The 20,999-nt window shown below is 48.9% G+C and overlaps 1 protein-coding gene across 1 annotated transcript in view; it reads right to left on the bottom strand.

Annotated features, from left to right (window-relative positions):
- LOC134022728 (collagen alpha-1(XIX) chain) overlaps positions 1-20,297 on the bottom strand; it is a 74,420-nt gene extending 54,123 nt beyond the window's left edge. Inside the window, exons 1-9 of the mRNA XM_062464479.1 lie at positions 20,160-20,297; positions 18,846-18,971; positions 18,603-18,677; positions 17,070-17,169; positions 11,221-11,344; positions 9,796-10,071; positions 8,744-8,824; positions 8,138-8,278; positions 6,552-6,614 (exon numbers count right to left, since the gene is read on the bottom strand). Coding sequence (XP_062320463.1) covers positions 6,552-6,614; positions 8,138-8,278; positions 8,744-8,824; positions 9,796-10,071; positions 11,221-11,344; positions 17,070-17,169; positions 18,603-18,677; positions 18,846-18,933 — 948 coding nt within the window. The 5' untranslated portion in view covers positions 18,934-18,971; positions 20,160-20,297. The remainder of the gene's footprint in view (positions 1-6,551; positions 6,615-8,137; positions 8,279-8,743; positions 8,825-9,795; positions 10,072-11,220; positions 11,345-17,069; positions 17,170-18,602; positions 18,678-18,845; positions 18,972-20,159) is intronic.
- Positions 20,298-20,999: the final 702 nt, after the last annotated feature.

Here is a 20,999-nt window from a genome sequence, read left to right as displayed (position 1 = left end):
ACACAGGAACACAGCACAGCTATAACGATCCCATTAAGACAATTATCCAACTATCCAATTATCCAGTCAATTATAAAATAATTATAAAGTTACGGAAATTGAACAATTAATCGAAGAGATTGCAGTGTTCATGTTTGTGTCAAAGGTCAATAACCAAGAATGAAATACTAAAATATTGTTAGACTGCTACACACCAGCTTTAATCAGTCCCCTCATCACAACAGGGGCTATTACACAGTCCCTCTTTCTCTAGATAGATATCAATAGATACGGACAGACAGACAGACAGACAGACAGATGGTTAGATAGACAGACAGACTGCACTTCTGTTAAAGAAGTTCTCGTCAGAAGTTGGTACGCTTGTTATGCAACAGCAAACCTTTTTTGAAGGGAACGCAACAATAGGAGGAAATCCAGTCAGGAAGAGATTGACCAGGTTAATTCAAATCATGATTCTGTCCAGTGTCTCCGAAAGAGATTCCGGGACGTTTGAAGGTATATTGAATTAGAGAGGAGACTGAATGAAACCACAACCAGAGAGTCTGCAGCAAAGTGCTGTGATTGGCTGCCAAACAGATCAGGGATATTGCATTGTGTGGGGGGGAAAAGGAGCATTTCACGTATTTATTCCGCTGCTCTGTCTTCCTTCTTCATTGAACATCAAGGAGCTGTACGTGAGCCAATCGGACGCTTCGTTCACTCTGCCGAGGAAAATGGATTTCCTTTCAACTAAGCTGCATTCAGACATCCTCGCACGTATCTCTTTAATTTCCTGACGGACCCCTGGATTAATCTCAGCTGTTTAATCCCTGCTTTAGGGATGATGCTCCTTCTTCCTCTCTCTCTGTATTGATGGTGTCAGGGTAATTCTTCCTCTGGCAGAAACATAGCAGGAATAATCCCACTCCCTCCCCGAAACTCTTTCCTTGTAGGTCACAGTGATTAACCTACTGTACAGTCCTCATTTCGGCTGTCTTTAAAGTATTTAAAGTCTTTTTGTTAATCTTCATGCAAGGCAAGCTAAATTGACAACCTTGTAAGGCCTTTAAACATTCGAGTGAGGAGTGCTTGTTACCTTATTAAAAGTATAGATCACGTTTTCATAATCTCCTCCTCTCATTTTGTCAAAGTAAATACTTTATTAGATGGTTTAGGCCTAATCGCCGCAGGCGTGAGTGGCTCTCTAGTTTATTGAGAGACGAGAGCTGTTACTCACTCAGCCCTCACTTATCCTGCCCCAGCTTAACCTTCATTGAAGGAAATGTTGTAAATCCGAATTAGAGAGGGTTTGATTGGTCACTACAGGTCCTTTGAGATTTCACACACACCAGCAATTAAATATGCATGTGTGGATGGGGGTAGCCACCGTTTCTTACACTTTCAAGGAAAATACGAAAATTCTTCATCTATGTTGACGAGCATGAAATCAGTGTGATACACAGCTGGTTTAGAGTCATGGCTTTTCCTGTCGCAGCTCTTTAGAAAAGTAATGAAGGCAGATAAAGTCAGCTGGATATGAAGGCTGCGTTGGTAGACCGGTGTACACAAGCCACCGCTATGACTGTGATACCTGCTTGTTGTACATACAGGGATGTGATGTGTATTGGACTTGATATGTTCCAGGCCTTTAGCTAAGAGTTATGCTTGTGGCGCAGAACGCCTTCTTACTATACAGTCTATCTTAGGTAGCTGTTATAGCAGGGCAAGGAAAGACAAGGAAACTCTGAACTGATGATGGTTTCGCTTTTGGTCTGAGTTGAGTGTATGTGCATTTATGTGCACGTGCATGTATGAAAGTGTGTGTGTGTGTGTGTGTGTGTGTGTGTGTGTGAAAAGATATATATGTGTGGGTATGTGCATATGTGAAATGTGTGTGCCGTTCTCCTGAATGAGGTCATCATCCTTGACATGACATGTGTCAGACATACGCCCAGGACAGCATGACACAAGGCACAGCGTGGGTCTGGTGTGTGTGTGTTGGTGTACCTTACTACGACCATGTCCACCTTTTGACCTTTAATTCTTGTGTAAAGTGGGTTATAAATGTGTGTTCAGCCCTGAACCTTAGCCTGAGAGTCACCCCAGAGACCTGTCTACCAGACCAGAGACCTGTCTATCAGCCCAGAGATATGTCTACCAGATCAGAGACCTGTCTACCACCCCAGAGACCTGTCTACCACCCCAGAGACCTGTCTACCAGACCAGAGACCTATCTATCACCCCAGAGATCTGTCTACCAGATCAGAGACCTGTCTACCACCCCAGAGACCTGTCTACCACCCCAGAGACCTGTCTACCAGACCAGAGACCTGTCTACCAGACCAGAGACCTGTCTACCAGACCAGAGACCTATCTATCACCCCAGAGATCTGTCTACCAGATCAGAGACCTGTCTACCACCCCAGAGACCTGTCTACCAGACCAGAGACCTGTCTACCAGACCAGAGACCTGTCTACCACCCAAGAGATCTGTCTACCAGCCCAGAGACCTGTCCACCAGCCTAGACACCTGTCTACCAGACCAGAGACCTGTCTACCACCCAAGAGATCTGTCTACCAGCCCAGAGACCTGTCTACCAGCCTAGACACCTGTCTACCAGACCAGAGACCTGTCTACCACCCAAGAGATCTGTCTACCAGCCCAGAGACCTGTCTACCTGCCTAGACACCTGTCTACCAGACCAGAGACCTGTCTACCACCCCAGAGATCTGTCTACCAGCCCAGAGACCTGTCTACCTGCCTAGACACCTGTCTACCACCCCAGAGACCTGTCTACCACCCCAGAGACCTGTCTACCACCCCAGAGATCTGTCTACCAGACCAGAGACCTGTCTACCAGCCTAGACACCTGTCTACCACCCCAGAGACCTGTCTACCACCCCAGAGACCTGTCTACCAGCCTAGACATCTGTCTACCAGACCAGAGACCTGTTTACCAGACCAGAGACCTGTCTACCAGCCTAGATATCTGTCTACCACCCCATAGACCTGTCTACCAGACTAGACACCTGTCTATCAGACCAGAGACCTGTCTACTAGACCAGAGACCTGTCTACCAGCCTAGACACCTGTCTACCACCCCAGAGACCTGTCTACCAGCCTAGACACCTGTCTACCAGACCAGAGACCTGTCTATCACCCCAGAGACCTGTCTACCAGCCTAGACACCGGTCTACCACCCCAGAGACCCGTCTATCACCCCAGAGACCTGTCTACCACCCCAGAGATCTGTCTACCAGCCCAGAGACCTGTCTACCTGCCTAGACACCTGTCTACCAGACCAGAGACCTGTCTACCACCCCAGAGATCTGTCTACCAGCCCAGAGACCTGTCTACCTGCCTAGACACCTGTCTACCACCCCAGAGACCTGTCTACCACCCCAGAGACATGTCTACCACCCCAGAGATCTGTCTACCAGACCAGAGACCTGTCTACCAGCCTAGACACCTGTCTACCACCCCAGAGACCTGTCTACCACCCCAGAGACCTGTCTACCAGCCTAGACATCTGTCTACCAGACCAGAGACCTGTTTACCAGACCAGAGACCTGTCTACCAGCCTAGATATCTGTCTACCACCCCATAGACCTGTCTACCAGACTAGACACCTGTCTATCAGACCAGAGACCTGTCTACTAGACCAGAGACCTGTCTACCAGCCTAGACACCTGTCTACCACCCCAGAGACCTGTCTACCAGCCTAGACACCTGTCTACCAGACCAGAGACCTGTCTATCACCCCAGAGACCTGTCTACCAGCCTAGACACCGGTCTACCACCCCAGAGACCCGTCTATCACCCCAGAGACCTGTCTACCACCCCAGAGACCTGTCTACCAGCATAGACACCGGTCTACCACCCCAGAGACCTGTCTACCACCCCAGAGACCTGTCTACCAGCCTAGACATCTGTCTACCAGATCAGAGACCTGTCTACCAGCCTAGATATCTGTCTACCACCCCATAGACCTGTCTACCAGACTAGACACCTGTCTATCAGACCAGAGACCTGTCTACTAGACCAGAGACCTGTCTACCAGCCTAGACACCTGTCTACCACCCCAGAGACCTGTCTACCAGCCTAGACACCTGTCTACCAGACCAGAGACCTGTCTATCACCCCAGAGACCTGTCTACCAGCCTAGACACCGGTCTACCACCCCAGAGACCCGTCTATCACCCCAGAGACCTGTCTACCACCCCAGAGACCCGTCTATCACCCCAGAGACCTGTCTACCAGCATAGACATCTGTCTACCAGATCAGAGACCTGTCTACCAGACCAGAGACCTGTCTACCAGCCTATACATCTGTCTACCACCCCAGAGACCTGTCTACCAGACCAGAGACCTGTCTACCAGACCAGAGACCTGTCTACCACCCCAGAGATCTGTCTACCAGCCCAGAGACCTGTCTACCAGCCTAGACACCTGTCTACCAGACCAGAGACCTGTCTATCATCCGAGAGACCTGTCAACCAGTCCAAAGATAGTCCACACATTGTCGCCTGCCCTCAGACATCTGGAGAACTTGACACAGCTCTTCTCCAAATGCATGCAGGGCACCCCTATTAACCAACAAACACTTCCTGGGGAACCTCTAGGATGGTGGCTGATGTACATTGCGTCTCATTTATATATAGCCTGGCTTGATAATTGGCAATTAATTATGATGATTTGAACAGAACACAATTTGCATAATCAAGTTAAAAGCGGCGTCTGCCAGTGTCCTGCAGCAGCGGCAAGTTGTGCTGGGAGAGGCGCCGCTACGCTCACACCTACATCACTAAGCCAGCGTCTCAAATCGAATTGCAGATCTTCAGCAGATCAATACCTGACATGTTCGGCTCGCCCCCTTCAACAACACAACTCAACATCAGATCCAATTACAGGAAGTAACGGTACATTAATAAAGTTGCAGGGCGAAGGGGGACAGGTCCTTAAAGAGAGCCAAAAGAGCCAGTTTCCCCCTCGCATGCTCAGACAGTACTATACACATGACAGTACCGCCTGATTACGCTGATCTGAGACCTGGGACATGTCCAGGTTGCATGGGAGAGACAGGGGAGAGCGGGACTGGGGAAGGTGAGGTGAGGGGGTAGACGAGGGGAGATGGGGGAGGGTGAGGGGATGGGGTGGGGGAAGGTGAGGTGAGGGGGTAAACGAGGGGAGATGGGGGAGGGTGAGGGGATGGGGGAAGGTGAGGTGAGGGGGTAAACGAGGGGAGATGGGGGAGGGTGAGGGGATGGGGGAAGGTGAGGTGAGGGGGTAGACGAGGGGAGATGGGGGAGGGTGAGGGGATGGGGGAAGGTGAGGTGAGGTGGGGGGGTAGACGAGGGGAGATGGGGGAGGGGGAGGGGATGGGGGAGATAGGGGGTTATTGAAGACAGAGTGGATGGGGGAGACAGAAGATATACAAGCCTGTGGATGATGAAGCCAATAGAAGGCTGACAGAGACCTAGTTAGAGACAGAGGAGTGGAAGGATCAATCAAGACCCTGGCATCTCTGGCCCGGACGGCCCACAGCAACAAACCCAGCTTCCCTTTCACAACATTTAACATGAGCTGGTGACCAGCAAAGCTGCAGCTACAACCAGCCTGCTCCCGTTCCCACGCCAACCACGAAGCCGCTGCAACGCTGTCGGGTCTTACGGAAAATTCCAGAGCGGTTTTCCCAAAACAAGCTCTGAAACAGAAGCTGAGAGAAATGCGCTGCTCCCCAGGACAGTGTAATTGGGCTGATGACCTCCTTGGCCATCTGCTCCAAACTGCCAGAATACCACCTGTTCTTCCTAATGGATTCCTGTCATTCCCCTACCGGCAGTTTGAGCAGTGCCTCCTCTCAGAGAGCTTGTTCAGCCGTGAGGGACACCTCCTCGCTCCCTCCACGGCCCGCTGCACAACCTCCCTCTGGTCAGGTCTCTCTCTGCTAACGTTTACAAATGCTCGGGTTGCATCAGGAATTTCACAAAGAAACCGTCGAATCCCACCCACAACTGTGAGACGAATCAAGCACACCTCAAATCATCTTAAATGTCATGGATTTGTAATGGACCCAGTTCAGCTGCACACCAGCACAGGGACGACCAGGACCCACGAAACAATTACAGCTGGACACCAAATACCACCATGACTCCTTTTTATCACTCATAATATTGGTACATATATGATGCATAGGTAGAGGGATGGGTATGACTGTCACAGCCCTGTCCATGGCTCCTGTTTCCTGTTGTCCCCTGGGCATGGCTCCAGGTTCCTGTTGTCGCCTGGGCATGGCTCCAGGTTCCAGTCATTCAGAACGTGTCTTCCATCCCCCTGGTCTGTCCCCCTGGTCTGTCTACATACTACCCCCAGATCCTTCATCAAACACCCCTCGATCTGATTCATTTGTCCTGTGTTGCGTTCTCTTGCATTTGGGACCATTCGCTCCCAGTAACACTGACAATATAATGCGATGACAGGTTTGGCCCGTGCAGCACAGATAGAGGACGATGATTGTCCGCCGTGCTGTAAAGAACACCGGGTGAGATGGTGAGTGGGGGAGTGACGCTACCTTGTCTCCCGTGTCGCCCTTCTGTCCAGGCAGCCCTGCCGACCCTGGAACCCCGGGGTCCCCCTGCACGGAGAACAAACAAGAACTAGAGAGGGTACAATTTCTGGGGAAAGTGTGGAATCGCGATTCAAACAGTACCGTCTGCTAACTGAAAATATGCCCCCCAAAACGTAAATAAGTTTGACATTAATGTATGGGAAAATGGCTAATTCAAAATAAGTTTGCTAGAGGCAAGCTAGCTGCTGTTGCTCCACATTTCACTGATTGTTTGAAAGCACCGGAAATTAGAACGTTTCTTTTGACATAAAGTTTAGCTGTGGCTTTGAAGACAGTACGACACACTGCTAGTGGGCGAGCCGAGTCTGACTGAGGCTAATGTCAAAACAAGCCGCGGTGTCACTCAAATTCCAAGTTTTACACAAATCACAAAAATATGCTGACCCGCTGGCTATCTTCGCAATCGCCATATCTTTAAAACACTTTTTGATGTAGAATTGACCCTGGTACGAAATTAAGAAAATACTCATCAGAGATCGACAACAGCTGACGCAATCGTCAACGGAGGCTGACGAGGCTCTCACGTAGCAAACCAAAGTTTTTACAGCAACCTACATTAAAATCTCACCACCTGGCTGTCTTCACAATAGTCATATCGTCATAACATTGCCCTCCTTCTGTTTTTTGGTGTAGAATTGACCGAACTATAAAATTACGAAAATACTAAACTACTATGACGCTTGCATGGCTGCCGCCTAGGCAGTCTAACGGGCGACCCGCACTCGCTCAAATTACAAAGACTTTCACGACCTAAATAAAAAATCTGAGATTGCAGTTCCACTCGAAATTGCTTTCTCAACAAAACCCAATGGTTGGTAATTTTGGTGGTTGGCATTTTTCACTCATAATCCAAGCTCCAATTTGCGTGCTAGAACGTCTCTATCACGTTGTATCCATGCGTCGTTGCTAACGTGTGCTGACGTAGTGACGTAGGCTAGCACTGGTACCCTTCGTTGACAGAAGACACTTTTTGCCACAAAAACGTTGTAACCTCCTAAACTGTGCAACAGAGTGTAAATACAAATACAAGCAACTCAATCGCTACCAAGACGAAACTTTTGACACCTAGGTTGTCTATGTAGTCCAAATATTGACTGAGGCTTAGGGGGGCAAAAATAAATAATAATAAATATATATGTGAGAGAACAAAGGTTGTGCTCTCGCCGAAGGCTTGAGCACACCCAAAAAGATAGAAGAATCGGTGGAATGTCCCTTTAGGTTGGAACAGGATCCCTTCCTAATGATTTGTGGATAGCCTGGCAGGGGCTCTGTCTGAGATATGCCTTGGATGAAACCAACAGCTGCTGGTGATTGAAGAGCATGTCTTCCACCAAGCAAACACTCAGTTATGCCAAATTGCTGCTAATACGTTTTTATTCCCCAGCCTTTGGTGGTCTTCCAGCAGACTCAATGGACTGAACAGGCTTTAATTGTCCATTTATTAGCCGGCTGGTGTTGATTGGTTGTGTGTTCTCAGAGACAGCTCCCAGGCTCCTTCCATTAGAGGCTAATGAGGGGGCTGGATGTACCTTCTCTGCTGAGCACTGGCATCTGTCGCTGGGGGTCTGAGGGAGCCTGGAGACTCGGTGGGGGTGGAGGGACAGCATCCGGGGCCTCTGGCCCGGCTCCTGAGGGGGCACGGTGCCCTCGGAGACATCCCTGGTCCTGCACTGGGTCATCACAGATAGCATGGGCCCTGTTAGCAGGCTGGTCATCATCAATTGCTCTCTCTCTCTCTCTCTCTCTCTTTCTCTCCCTTTCTCTCCCTTTCTCTCCCTCTCTATCTCTCTCTCTGAGGACCTTGAGAGAGAGAGAGAGAGAGAGAGAGAGAGAGAGAGAGAGAGGGAGAGAGAGAGAGATAGAGAGGGAGAGAAAGGGAGAGAGAGAGAGAGAGAGAGAGAGAGAGAGAGAGAGAGAGAGAGAGAGAGAGAGATAGAGAGAAAGAGAGAAAGAGAGAGAGGGAGAGAGAGAGAGAGAGAGAGAGAGAGAGAGAGAGAGAGAGAGAGAGAGAGAGAGAGAGAGCAATTGGATACCGGCTAGCTAAATGGCAATTTATCAAAAAATATATTTAATAAAAACTAGTAAATGGTTCAACATCATGGCATGATCAGGTGAAGCAGGGGTGGATTCCTCACCTTGGAGCCAGGAACCTCACAGCAGGTCTCCAGCTCAGCCAGGTAGGGGTCACAGAACACCAGGACCTGGAGCAGCTCAATCTGGGGACGGAGGCTTCGTCAGGGCCGGACACACAACTCACGCTCAGCAACACACAATCACACACAGGAAGTGGTCCATTCTAAAGGTCACGACCCTGCAGAGTCTAGCAGGATCTGCTGGATGGCATGCTGCTGCTGCCCCCGCACAGCTGTGCTCGTGAAACCACTGTTGAGTATGCAGAGCTGTATTCCATACATTGAGGGGATCTTGACAAGTGTCAGGATATTGTCGTCAACAGTGAACATGCTTTTTCTGGAAAAACTCAAGGAAAACTCAGTAGAAACTGCATTTCTTTATCTAAAAGTATTTTTTCCTTGGTACGGTAAAATAAAACCAAATACCAAACCAAGTAATAATTGGTGGTAAAATGGCAAATCTTCTATTGGTAAGAACAGTAAACTAAGTTTTGTGTGGTTTGTGAAAAGCCTTAAACCCTAACCCAAAAACCACCACAACCATAGCTCTACCTGTGTACAAACCAGCCTCCATCACATCATCTGAACCTACATCCACCATCACATCATCTGAACCTACATCCACCATCACATCATCTGAACCTCCATCCACCATCACATCATCTGAACCTACATCCACCATCACATCATCTGAACCTACATCCACCATCACATCATCTGAACCTACATCCACCATCACATCATCTGAACCTACATCCACCATCACATCATCAGTATGAACCTACATCCACCATCACATCATCTGAACCTACATCCACCATCACATCATCTGAACCTACATCCACCATCACATCATCTGAACCTACATCCACCATCACATCATCTGAACCTCCATCCACCATCACATCATCTGAACCTACATCCACCATCACATCATCTGAACCTACATCCACCATCACATCATCTGAACCTACATCCACCATCACATCATCTGAACCTACATCCACCATCACATCATCTGAACCTCCATCCACCATCACATCATCTGAACCTACATCCACCGGCCTGCCGTCCTGGACGCGCGTGGCAATGACGCTGCGGCCGCTGGAGTCCACGGCGTCCTTCTCGTCCGTGGGCCGTCTCTCCACGAGCCTGCAGTCCACATAGAGCGAGGCCATGTTGCTCTGAACAGACAGGCTCAGCTTGTGCCACTGGCGGTCGAACAGGACGTGAAGGTCGCGGCTCCTGAAGGTGTAGTGGAGGCTGTTCCTCAGGAGGCCCTGGGCCGAGAACTCCATCACACGCTTCGCCCCGTCCAGCACCACGGACACCTGGGGGAACACACACACAGAAACACACACACACAGAAACACGTGCACACAGAAACACACACACAGAGAAACACACACACACAGAAACACATGCACACAGAAACACACACACAGAGAAACACACACACACAGAAACACACATAGAAACGCACACACAGAGAAACACACACACACAAACACGTGCACACAGAAACACACACACACAGAAACACGTGCACACAGAAACACACACACAGAGAAACACACACACACAGAAACACGTGCACACAGAAACACACACACACAGAAACACGTGCACACAGAAACACACACACAGAGAAACACACACACACAGAAACACGTGCACACAGAAACACACACACAGAGAAACACACACACACAGAAACACACATAGAAACACACACACAGAGAAACACACACACAAACACGTGCACACAGAAACACACACACACAGAAACACGTGCACACAGAAACACACACACAGAGAAACACACACACACAGAAACACGTGCACACAGAAACACACACACACAGAAACACGTGCACACAGAAACACACACACACAGAAACACGTGCACACAGAAACACACACACAGAGAAACACACACACACAGAAACACGTGCACACAGAAACACACACACAGAGAAACACACACACACACAGAAACACACATAGAAACGCACACACAGAGAAACACACACACACAAACACGTGCACACAGAAACACACACACACAGAAACACGTGCACACAGAAACACACACACAGAGAAACACACACACACAGAAACACACACAGAAACACACGCACACACAGAGAAACACACGCACACACACTCAAATTGTCAAGTAAATTCATGTTGCCCTTGCTTGCAGAGCCGATTCAGAGCAAACCCAATTCAGAAAACGTTAACAGCATGCTGGGTCCATGTCTAAGCTCCTCTCTAGCTCAGTGTGTGCTGAGGCCACCTCATTACTGGGCCTGTTCCCAGACGAACCTGGTCCCATCCCCCCAGTAGCATGCGAGCCACACAGCTTCTACATACAGTTTATTCCCAAGTCAAGTTAGCTCAGGTCAAGTCAAACCAGATCAGATCAAACCAGGTGGGGTCAGAGGAGGCCTGTTCCCAGAGCGCCCTGCTGGGTTTACCTGCGTGTCTCCCAGGCGGTCGAAAATCTGCCAGAGGTACCAACGGTCTTTCTTAGTGGTCTTTCTCAGGCGGAAGATGGACACCAGAGAGTATTCCTCCGACAGGCCTCCAGGAAACACCAGCCTGGAGAAACAAGCTCAGTCTGAGCAGCTGAACAAAGACTCCAAGAAAAAATGACATTTAAGACCAGCAGTTGAGCTAACAATTGCTGTCATAAAGTAAAGGATTGGTCAGGGGAACGAAAGGCGATAAATTGGACTTGATTCCGTTTTAGCACACAATCACCCAGTATAAGCTCATTTGTAGGGAACTACCCAGAGATGTGCTTGTGGGGTTGGAGTGAGGTTCTGCTCAGTTCTCTCCACTCCTGAGTCGCTCAACAATCAGAGAGCCAATCAGCTTTAATGACTTAAGCAAATATTTCAAACTCTTCCCGGAGTGTAGTGGCACTCACATAAAAGTGCTTTGATTTAACGTCAAACATGATTCATTCAACTGGAGGGAATTGATTCAGGCGTCCCTGTCATTTCATTGCCAACCTAATATTCATTGATTGAGGTTTCTATGGAGCTGGTCCTCACCTGCTGGTACAGCAGATGGACACAGAATCTCCAGGGGTCTGTTTCTGAGCGGGACTGTCACAATGGGCTAACAGTCATTAGCACAGGCCTCTGTGCAGGCTCAATATGAGCGCCTACACATTCCAGTAAAATGACATTGTGAGGACCTCAATAGGAATACGACCCTGGAAGAGATTCAATCACGTATTGAATAGCGAGTCGTATTACTCCGCTGCCGTGTATCTGGTCATGTCGCTCAGCTGCTGGTGGGACTCCTTTCACTTCCTCCCTGCCAGAATGGGCTTAATTAGCTGGAACTACACATCTGATGAGATTATATGAATGCTTCAGCATCGGAAAGTGAGGGACTGCAAACACAATAAATCATAATCAGCGGAAACACAATGGTAAGGTCATTCAAAGCGGGGGAGGGGAGAGAGAGTGAGAAAAAGGGGGAGACGGGGAAGAGGTGGAAGAGAGAGAGAGGGGGAAGGGAAGGGGGGAGGGGGTGACGGAGGGGGAGACCTAGAGGGACAGGTAGAAGGAGAGGGAGAAAGATCGAGAGAGAGGGAGAGAAAGAGAGAGTGGAAGAGAGATAAAGAGATAGAAAGAGAGAGAACTCCGACAGGCCCGGAAATGAGTTTTTTCCCCCATAGATCATCTCCTATTCTCTCAGAGTTCAACCCTTCTACATTGTGGGTCTCCTGAATTGTCATGGACCGCCGCAAATGGCACATGATTAAAATGATGTATGCACCCAGTTAAAGCCACAGGAAGATCAAATGCCCGCGTGCAGGCAGAGGGGAAACAGTGGGAAGGTGATTCGTCGCCCGAGGGCCCGGAAGAAATTTCCATTGGAATTCAATAGACAGAGTGGTACGATATTTAATAAGACTGGGGACTTTGCTTCAGATCTTCCCCTTTAAACAAGGCGTTAGGGGTCAGGGATGAAACTGCACTCAGGGTAAAGAATCCCGTAGGATAATATGAGGAATTAACATGGAAGGAACAGGAAGCTGTAAGGTCACACAGTGTTTACGTTTATTACGCCATGCAGGATATCTTGTCACTCCAGTGCAAATTGACATGGATGCCTGGCCCACTCCAGAGAGACAGACAGCTCCCCGGTCTGCCACGACCACAAGTTTACGTTTACGGAGGGGCGCGCATGTGCACAGGCGACCTGGGTCAAAGTTCACGACCTTGACACCCCCGGCTGCCTCAGAGTCTCTCACCCGAGTTTCTCTGGCTGTTAGAGAAGTGGTACAAACAGTGGCACAAACATTCAAACAGACTCCACGGAGAAGCACTGCTACCATGCTGTTGCTAAACTCTGGATCAACACCACCGATACCTTAATCTGTCTTTACCAAACACTCCAGTCGTTTCAGCAAACACTCCATTCCTTTGGAAAAAAAACTCTTGTCTTGTCTAGGGAAACCATGCTGAAGTATATTTTGTGAGATTACTGTCGTGCAGTATTGCTTCCTACTGTCCTTAAGGAGTTGACGTAACAGAGCCTGTGTGGTTGTCGTTCTGTCTCAGGGCTGAGAGCAGGAGAGAAACAAGCCAACACAATGCAGAGCCCAGCTGTATGAATAAGCAGGCAATCAAAGAAGTTTAGAAAGTGCATACGCTCGCATTTTCGACAGTAACTAAATTGGTTCCAGTTCCCTGAAATGAGGGTACGTTCTCCTGGCTGAGTAGGGTCAGGGTGTGTGTGGGAGGGGGGGAGGGTTGGTAACACTAATACACAGTTTGTGGGGGGGGTGATCATACAGCTACGTTACCGATTAGGGTAGTTCGGGGGGGGAGGGGTAGTTGGGGGGGGGGGGTAGTTGGGGGGCGGGGGTAGTTGGGGGCGGGGGTAGTTGGGGGGGGGGGTAATGCTAACACACTGCAGCAGCATTGGAGAAATACAGCCACACACCCATGGGGGGGGAGGGGGGACGACACTCACAGGGGAATCAATATGCGTCACCATTCTGCAGAGGTAAGATCATCTCTGTTTGTGTGTGTGCTACTGGGTGTGTGTGTTAGTGGGTGTGTGTGCTACTGGGTGTGTGTGTTAGTGGGTGTGTGTGTTAGTGGGTGTGTGTGTTAGTGGGTGTGTGTGTTAGTGGGTGTGTGTGTGTTAGTGGTGTGTGTGTTAGTGGGTGTGTGTGCTACTGGGTGTGTGTGTTAGTGGGTGTGTGTGTTAGTGGGTGTGTGTGTTAGTGGGTGTGTGTGTTAGTGGGTGTGTGTGTTACTGGGTGTGTGTGTTAGTGGGTGTGTGTGTTAGTGGTGTGTGTGTTAGTGGGTGTGTGTGCTACTGGGTGTGTGTGTTAGTGGGTGTGTGTGTTAGTGGGTGTGTGTGTTAGTGGTGTGTGTGTTAGTGGGTGTGTGTGCTACTGGGTGTGTGTGTTAGTGGGTGTGTGTGTTAGTGGGTGTGTGTGTTAGTGGGTGTGTGTGTTAGTGGGTGTGTGTGCTACTGGGTGTGTGTGTTAGTGGGTGTGTGTGTTAGTGGGTGTGTATGCTACTGGGTGTGTGTGTTAGTGGGTGTGTGTGTTAGTGGGTGTGTGTGTTAGTGGGTGTGTGTGTGTGTGTGTTAGTGGGTGTGTGTGCTACTGGGTGTGTGTGTTAGTGGGTGTGTGTGTTAGTGGGTGTGTGTGTGTGTGTGTTAGTGGGTGTGTGTGCTACTGGGTGTGTGTGTTAGTGGGTGTGTGTGTTAGTGGGTGTGTGTGTGTGTGTTAGTGGGTGTGTGTGCTACTGGGTGTGTGTGTTAGTGGGTGTGTGTGTGTGTGTTAGTGGGTGTGTGTGTTAGAGCGTGTGTGTGTTAGTGCATGTGTTAGTGGGTGTGTGTGTGTTAGTGTGTGTGTGTGTGTGTGTGTTAATGGGTGTGTGTTAGTGAATGTGTGTGTGTGTTTACCTACAGACAGTGACAGCAATTAAAATCAGAAAACATATTGCCGGGATAGAGGGATCCATCTGTATAAGCGGGACCCACAGTAATCTGTCATCTCAAACAGCTGTTCCCATAGGAACAAGACAGGCTGCCATCTGGATCCCACTGCATCCAGCGGGCTCTGACGGGACCCCAGCCAGGCCCCCAGACCAGTCCACCTCTGCCTTTACGGAGGGGGAACAGTGGTAGTAGGGTGGTAGGCAGGGGTAGGGTTAGTGACCAGGGAAATGACCAGGGTTAGTGACCAGGGAAGTGACCAGGGTTAGTGACCAGGGTTGGGGGGCTTGTGTTTAGGGGGTTAGGGGGCAGGTTTAGGGCTCGGGTAAGAAGATCCACACAGGGGACTGTCTGAGCGTCTGAAAGACGAGTCAGATCTCAGATCACCTGCCTCGCAATTCCTTCTGCCTGAGCTGGGCCACAACGCCAGAACAGTGTGTTTACAGTCGGCTGGTACAGTAAAACACTAAAAATATCCCTTCCTTCACAGGACTCGTGGTGTTAGCTTTCACAACCTCCCAACATCCCACTCTGGACATCTCGAACACCCCACAGACAGGAGAAGTGCTCCGAAGCTGGTCACCTTCTCATCATTTTGAGGGTCCCCAACAAAGTCTGAAGATACACCTCTTTGGAATCTACCTGGACCAAGCACTTGACTGAAGGGCACCGTAATCTATCTGTACCTTACAGCTTGTGGAGCCTGCAAAAGGAATCTTTCTTGCATGTGGCAACTATTGCATTTTTCGATGCTGCACTTGAGATATGATGTTCTATTTCCACTGCTGTATCAGCGGAATCATGTTCCTTAGCTCTACCACAGATATGCTGTTAGAAATGTGCTTGTGTGTCCTGTCTGATACCACTACAGTGTAATGCACTATTTTACATTGCTTTGAATAAAAGCCTATCCTAAAATCCAATTATCAGAATTTCTTGTCTTTGAAATGTCTAGGACCAGAGCTTCTCAGTTCCCTCTATGGAAACAGTCAAAACAAAAAACACAAATTGAATAAAAATTGAATAAAATATAAAATATATCTGGGTTTTATGGCAGAACAAGACAAATATACCAGACAAAGGTTCAAGAATCATTTCACTGAGAGAGTCCTCGAAGCAGCATCTCCAGAGAGGTCCAGCTCAGAACCAACCCACAATCTTTCTCTCCTAAAAACACAAGGTTCTGATGCCATCCCAGACACTGTCCAACCTGCCCACACATTTTTAGAATTATCATTATTGTCATCTTCATCCACTTCCTGCTAAATGAATCCACGTTTAGCAGGTTAAAAACCACCTGATCAAGGTGAAACATACCAGCTGTTAAAATAATCTTCCTGTCATTCATCACGCTGAGGTTAACCTGCAGGGCAGGGCCATCGCTCCAGGAACAAAGCAACCATGAATAAGTGGCACCTATGTGCACCATTAAAAGTTTTCAATACGTCCGGCTCATTACAACTGATTTGAGGTTGTTCTCTCTCCCAGACCCTCCAGCTACTCACCGCCAGCTCTCTCTCCCCTCGGGAAATTGTGAGATCCAATGTATATTAATTTGGTCCAAATTATTCCACATGTCTTACGGCTCACCTCACCATTTTACCCTTATTAGCAGGAAGCCCACAGTTTCATCGGCGTGGTCAGGTGAGGTGCGGGGTTAACGCCTGCCGTCAGCCCACCAGCAAATCTCACCATTTTTTTCTTTTCTTTTTTTCCTTATTTCAGATATCAGCCAAACACAGGCGGCTTCACACCCTGAGAAGATATCAGTTTGCAGCCGTGGAAACGAAATATTACCATGGCACGTTTTCAAGTCCTAGGGGAACTGGATTTAGGCACAAGTTGTTTGGAGATTTAATAGCTTTTAATGCGTTCTCTGAACAAATCTGCATGTCCTGCAGCTTGCCAGCATTCTTCCTCAGCTGTCAGAGAGCCCTTCTAGCGAGCTGCCTAGCTAACCACACACACACACTTTCATAGAGAGAGACAAACATGTGTTTTTCACCTGTTCCAAACAAACTCATAATTTCTTGTCATTAAAACCAACTCGAGGTGTCTCTTTCTGAGCCCCCCGAGCTTCATGTTCAATATCCGTCAACACCAGCCAACCCTCCGTCCTGTGGCTCCCCAAACTGCGTAATCCAATCACACGCTGAGTGATGCGTACGGTGCAAATAGTCCTGGCCACCCTGTCCCCTGTCACACCGGGATCACACTCGTCTACTGCTTTAAACACTCGCGCTCGCACGCACATGGACGGACACGCGCACAAACACACAGACGCGCACACTCACACGCAGGCACACACACTCACACACTCACACACTCATACACACACAGCACTCACTCTGTGGGCTTGATGAGAGGGCTGCTGCCCAGTCTGAATGACGGCCTGTCGTCTGTGACGGTTCCCTTTCGAAGCAGAAACTTCTCAGTCAGATCAAACCCTGGAGAGGAGGGAGAGGAGGGAGAGGAGGGAGAGGAGGGTGAGGAGAGAGAGGAGGGTGAGGAGAGAGAGGGGGAGAGGAGGGAGAGGAGGGAGAGGAGGGTGAGGAGAGAGAGGAGGGTGAGGAGAGAGAGGGGGAGAGGAGGGAGAGGAGGGAGAGGAGGGAGAGGAGGGAGAGGAGAGACAGGAGGGAGAGGAGGGTGAGGAGGGAGAGGAGGGAGAGGAGGGTGAGGAGAGAGAGGAGGGTGAGGAGAGAGAGGGGGAGAGGAGGGAGAGGAGGGAGAGGAGGGAGAGGAGAGACAGGAGGGAGAGGAGGGAGAGGAGGGAGAGGAGGGTGAGGAGAGAGAGGAGGGTGAGGAGAGAGAGGGGAAGAGGAGGGAGAGGAGGGAGAGGAGGGTGAGGAGAGAGAGGGGGAGAGGAGGGAGAAGAGAGACAGGAGGGAGAGGACAGAGAAGAGGGAGAGGAGGGTGAGGAGGGAGATGAGGGAGAGGAGGGAGAGGAGGGAGAGGAGAGAGAGGGGGGAGAGAGGAGGGAGAGGAGAGAGATGAGGGAGAGGAGAGGAGAGGAGAGGAGAGGAGAGGAGAGAGAGGAGGGAGAGGAGAGAGAGGAGGGTGAGGAGAGAGAGGAGGGATAGGAGGGAGAGGAGAAGAGAGAGAGGAGGGAGAGGAGAGAGAGGGGGAAGAAAGGAGGGAGAGAGAGGAGGGTGAGGAGAGAGAGGAGGGAGAGGAGGGAGAGGAAGGAGAGGAGGGAGAGGAGAGAGAGGAGGGAGAGGAGGGAGAGGAAGGAGAGGGAGAGGAGGGAGAGGAGGGAAGAGGAGGGAGAGGAGGGTGAAGAGGGAGAGAGGAGGGAGAGGAGGGTGAGGAGAGAGAGGAGGGTGAGGAGAGAGAGGGGGGAGAGAGAGGAGGGAGAGGAGAGTGAGGAGAGAGAGGGGGGAGATGAGAGAGAGGGGGGAGAGAGGAGGGAGAGGAGAGAGGAGAGAGAGGAGGGAGAGGAGGGAGAGGAGAGAGAGGGGGGAGAGAGGAGGGAGAGGAGAGGGGGCAGGGTGAGGAGGGAGAGGAGAGAGAGGAGGGAGAGGACAGGAGAGAGAGGAGGGAGAGGAGAGAGAGGAGGGAGGGTCAGCAGGGGGACACTTTGATGCTCCACAACATCAGAGAACAGAACAGTGAAGGCTCTTTGATTCCTATCAAACTCTGCAGAGAAAATGATTACATATTAAAACACCTCATCTTTTAATCTTTTGACTTACATCCAAGTATGAATTACAATCCCATCTGTTACAGTAAACACCACAGCACATCAATGAGGAGAAGGATAGCGTCAACACTTTGTACAGGTCGTACCACTCTGTGACCCTTCAACCCCGGGTTCAGACCACATGATCACCTGACCTCTATAGTGTCAGGATCCTTCTGAGAGTCCAGACGGAATACTCACCTGTGAAGTCTAACGTGCCGTTCAAAATTTCCGAAAATCGCCCTTCTTCCAACTTCAGAGATGGACAGGACTTATCTAGAGAATAGGAGGGGTAGTGTTAGTTAGTCTAATGGTTGGTGCCTGTGCTAAGAGAGGAGAACTTCAGTCATAAAAAGTCCCCTCCACGTTCTCAAAACATATTTCGGGGGTAAACTAAAGAAAGGGTGTCTTGAGGGCAAAGTGTTGACAGCCTTGGATACGTACCTGTTCTCTCATTCACCGCCATTCCCACAGTGCAAGGAATGGAATTTACTATCCAGAGGAAGAGTGTCCATCTTAGCAGGCAGTTCATGGCTCCTCTGTCTCTGGGAAATCAGAGCTCTTGGAAACCTGGAGGTAAACACACACTGTTGTGGCGTGTGTCTCAACACTCCACGTGACGTGATACACAGTTACACATGGGCCCGCTAATCTAGAGGGTGCTAAAGTAGAGTTGGTTACAACGTTTAAATGATTATGCACTTCAGTACTGCGGGTTCTGCTTCACAAAACACCAAACGCCAAATCTTCTACTTGTTGATAAAGTCCGCTGATCGAGTTCATCTGCTCCATTTCCAAGAGGATAGACAACATGCATTACAACACAGGCTGTTGCAGAACTTGGTGTGGGGGTCTCGGGTGTCATCTACCACCTGAACGCTATTTGAACAGCCTGCAGGCCGTTTAACCCGAGGATATACAGCCAGGCTCCTCAGCTTGGTGTCCTGGCAACTGTTACCACCTCTCTGCCCCTGAGCTGGTCTGCAGTAAGCATGGATACTCACCCTGCCTGGCGCCTGCGAGAACACAGTTGAGCGGACACGCATATACATACACAGGAGTAGTGGTAGTCTATAGTATACAATTATAGGGCAACAAAAATAAAGTGGACGTTGTTTTAGTGGAAAATACTGACATGCACACGATTACGGTATCTTCCTGTACATGGAGATCTGTGAAAGAAGTTTTATCATGGACCACTCTGAAATCGCGCGCACGACAGTAAACCGTATAACCTCACCGGACATGTCGGACAGGCGGACAAGGTTAGGCTTTTTTCCCCACCTTGAGGTTTTAACGATAGGTGTCCGGTACTAAATAAGACCCAAACTTGGGTAAGTGAAATCAACGAATGGAATTTCACAAACAGCGAAACGGAGTAAATGACTCACGTTATGATTCCAATTGCACATTAAGCTATACAGTATTTAAAAAGCAGCATTCATTCTGTTTGAATATAAACCACACCGCGTTACATGTGTGTACGGTGTTACAATCCACTAGCATGTTTTCCACTCATAACGGAGGGACCATAAATCTCGACAAGTGCTACTGCAACTACACATAACTGTCCCGTTAAAGCGCACAACTTCCAACTCTTCACGCGGTGCATGCGCAAAATCCCCTTCTGTGCCAAACAACAAATTACTAGCAGATCGCCAATCAATCCTTTAAATTATAGATGGAAATTATAAACAGCCCCCATTATGTAATGTGTAAATTATAAGTGTAAGACATCAAATCAGTTGCGCTACTTACAATTGCATGGAAAGTTTCCCACTACAGCCTAAAAGAACAATCCATAAACGAAACGCATCTTCAAGTTATCAGCTATTCCAAAGTAGGACTTGGAAATTAAAGTGAGAATGTGGACTCAGGCTGGATCCCAGTCCTTATTAGTCTCTGCCAGTGACCCTCCCCTTCAGTCAAAACTAAGATACATAGAGCACCTCAACCGGCGCAAGGAATTACTGAAAGCCGGCAGGATCCGACGTGAGGTTTAATATTTTATAGAGAAAGGACAGGAGTTTAAATAAGCAAAAATGAACAACACGTTCTCTAAATTCAAGTCACGTTTGTTAAGTGTTTCGTAGATCAATTTCGTAGCGCAAGCAGAGTAAGTTATTATTATTGTATTGATTGAATTGGTAAACCATAATAAGAAAACTAGTTGTCAAAGGCAATAGGACGTTGTTTCATAGATTTACGGATGAAATAGGCTAGGCATTCTGAATAGCATTTGGTCAAAATTATTTGCCTACCTCTTCGTTGTTTAATCAACTGTGTAGGGTGTTGGGTCACATGGCAAAATACATTCATAATAAAACCATTAAATAAAATACAAAATTATAACGAGAATGTATAGGCCTCTTTACCACCGTAATGTCACACTCAACAGCTCGATCCTTCCATAGGAGTTGAGGACTATTTTTGTCACAGACCCAAAGGCCACGAGAATGTTTTGCAATCTCTTGTACACAGTGCTTCAGTGAAGCTGTCACTGTATAACTGTTGATACATATATAAATGAAGATTTCGATTAAATGAAATTTACTTAAAGCAAATCATTAACGTTGAGAATTAATAGTTTCTCTCAAA

The sequence above is a fragment of the Osmerus eperlanus genome, chromosome 6 (genome assembly GCF_963692335.1).
Source record: "Osmerus eperlanus chromosome 6, fOsmEpe2.1, whole genome shotgun sequence".
Classification (NCBI taxonomy): Eukaryota; Metazoa; Chordata; class Actinopteri; order Osmeriformes; family Osmeridae; genus Osmerus; species Osmerus eperlanus.
Note: the sequence above shows the minus strand (reverse complement) of the source record. Positions and strands in the feature narration are given on the sequence as shown.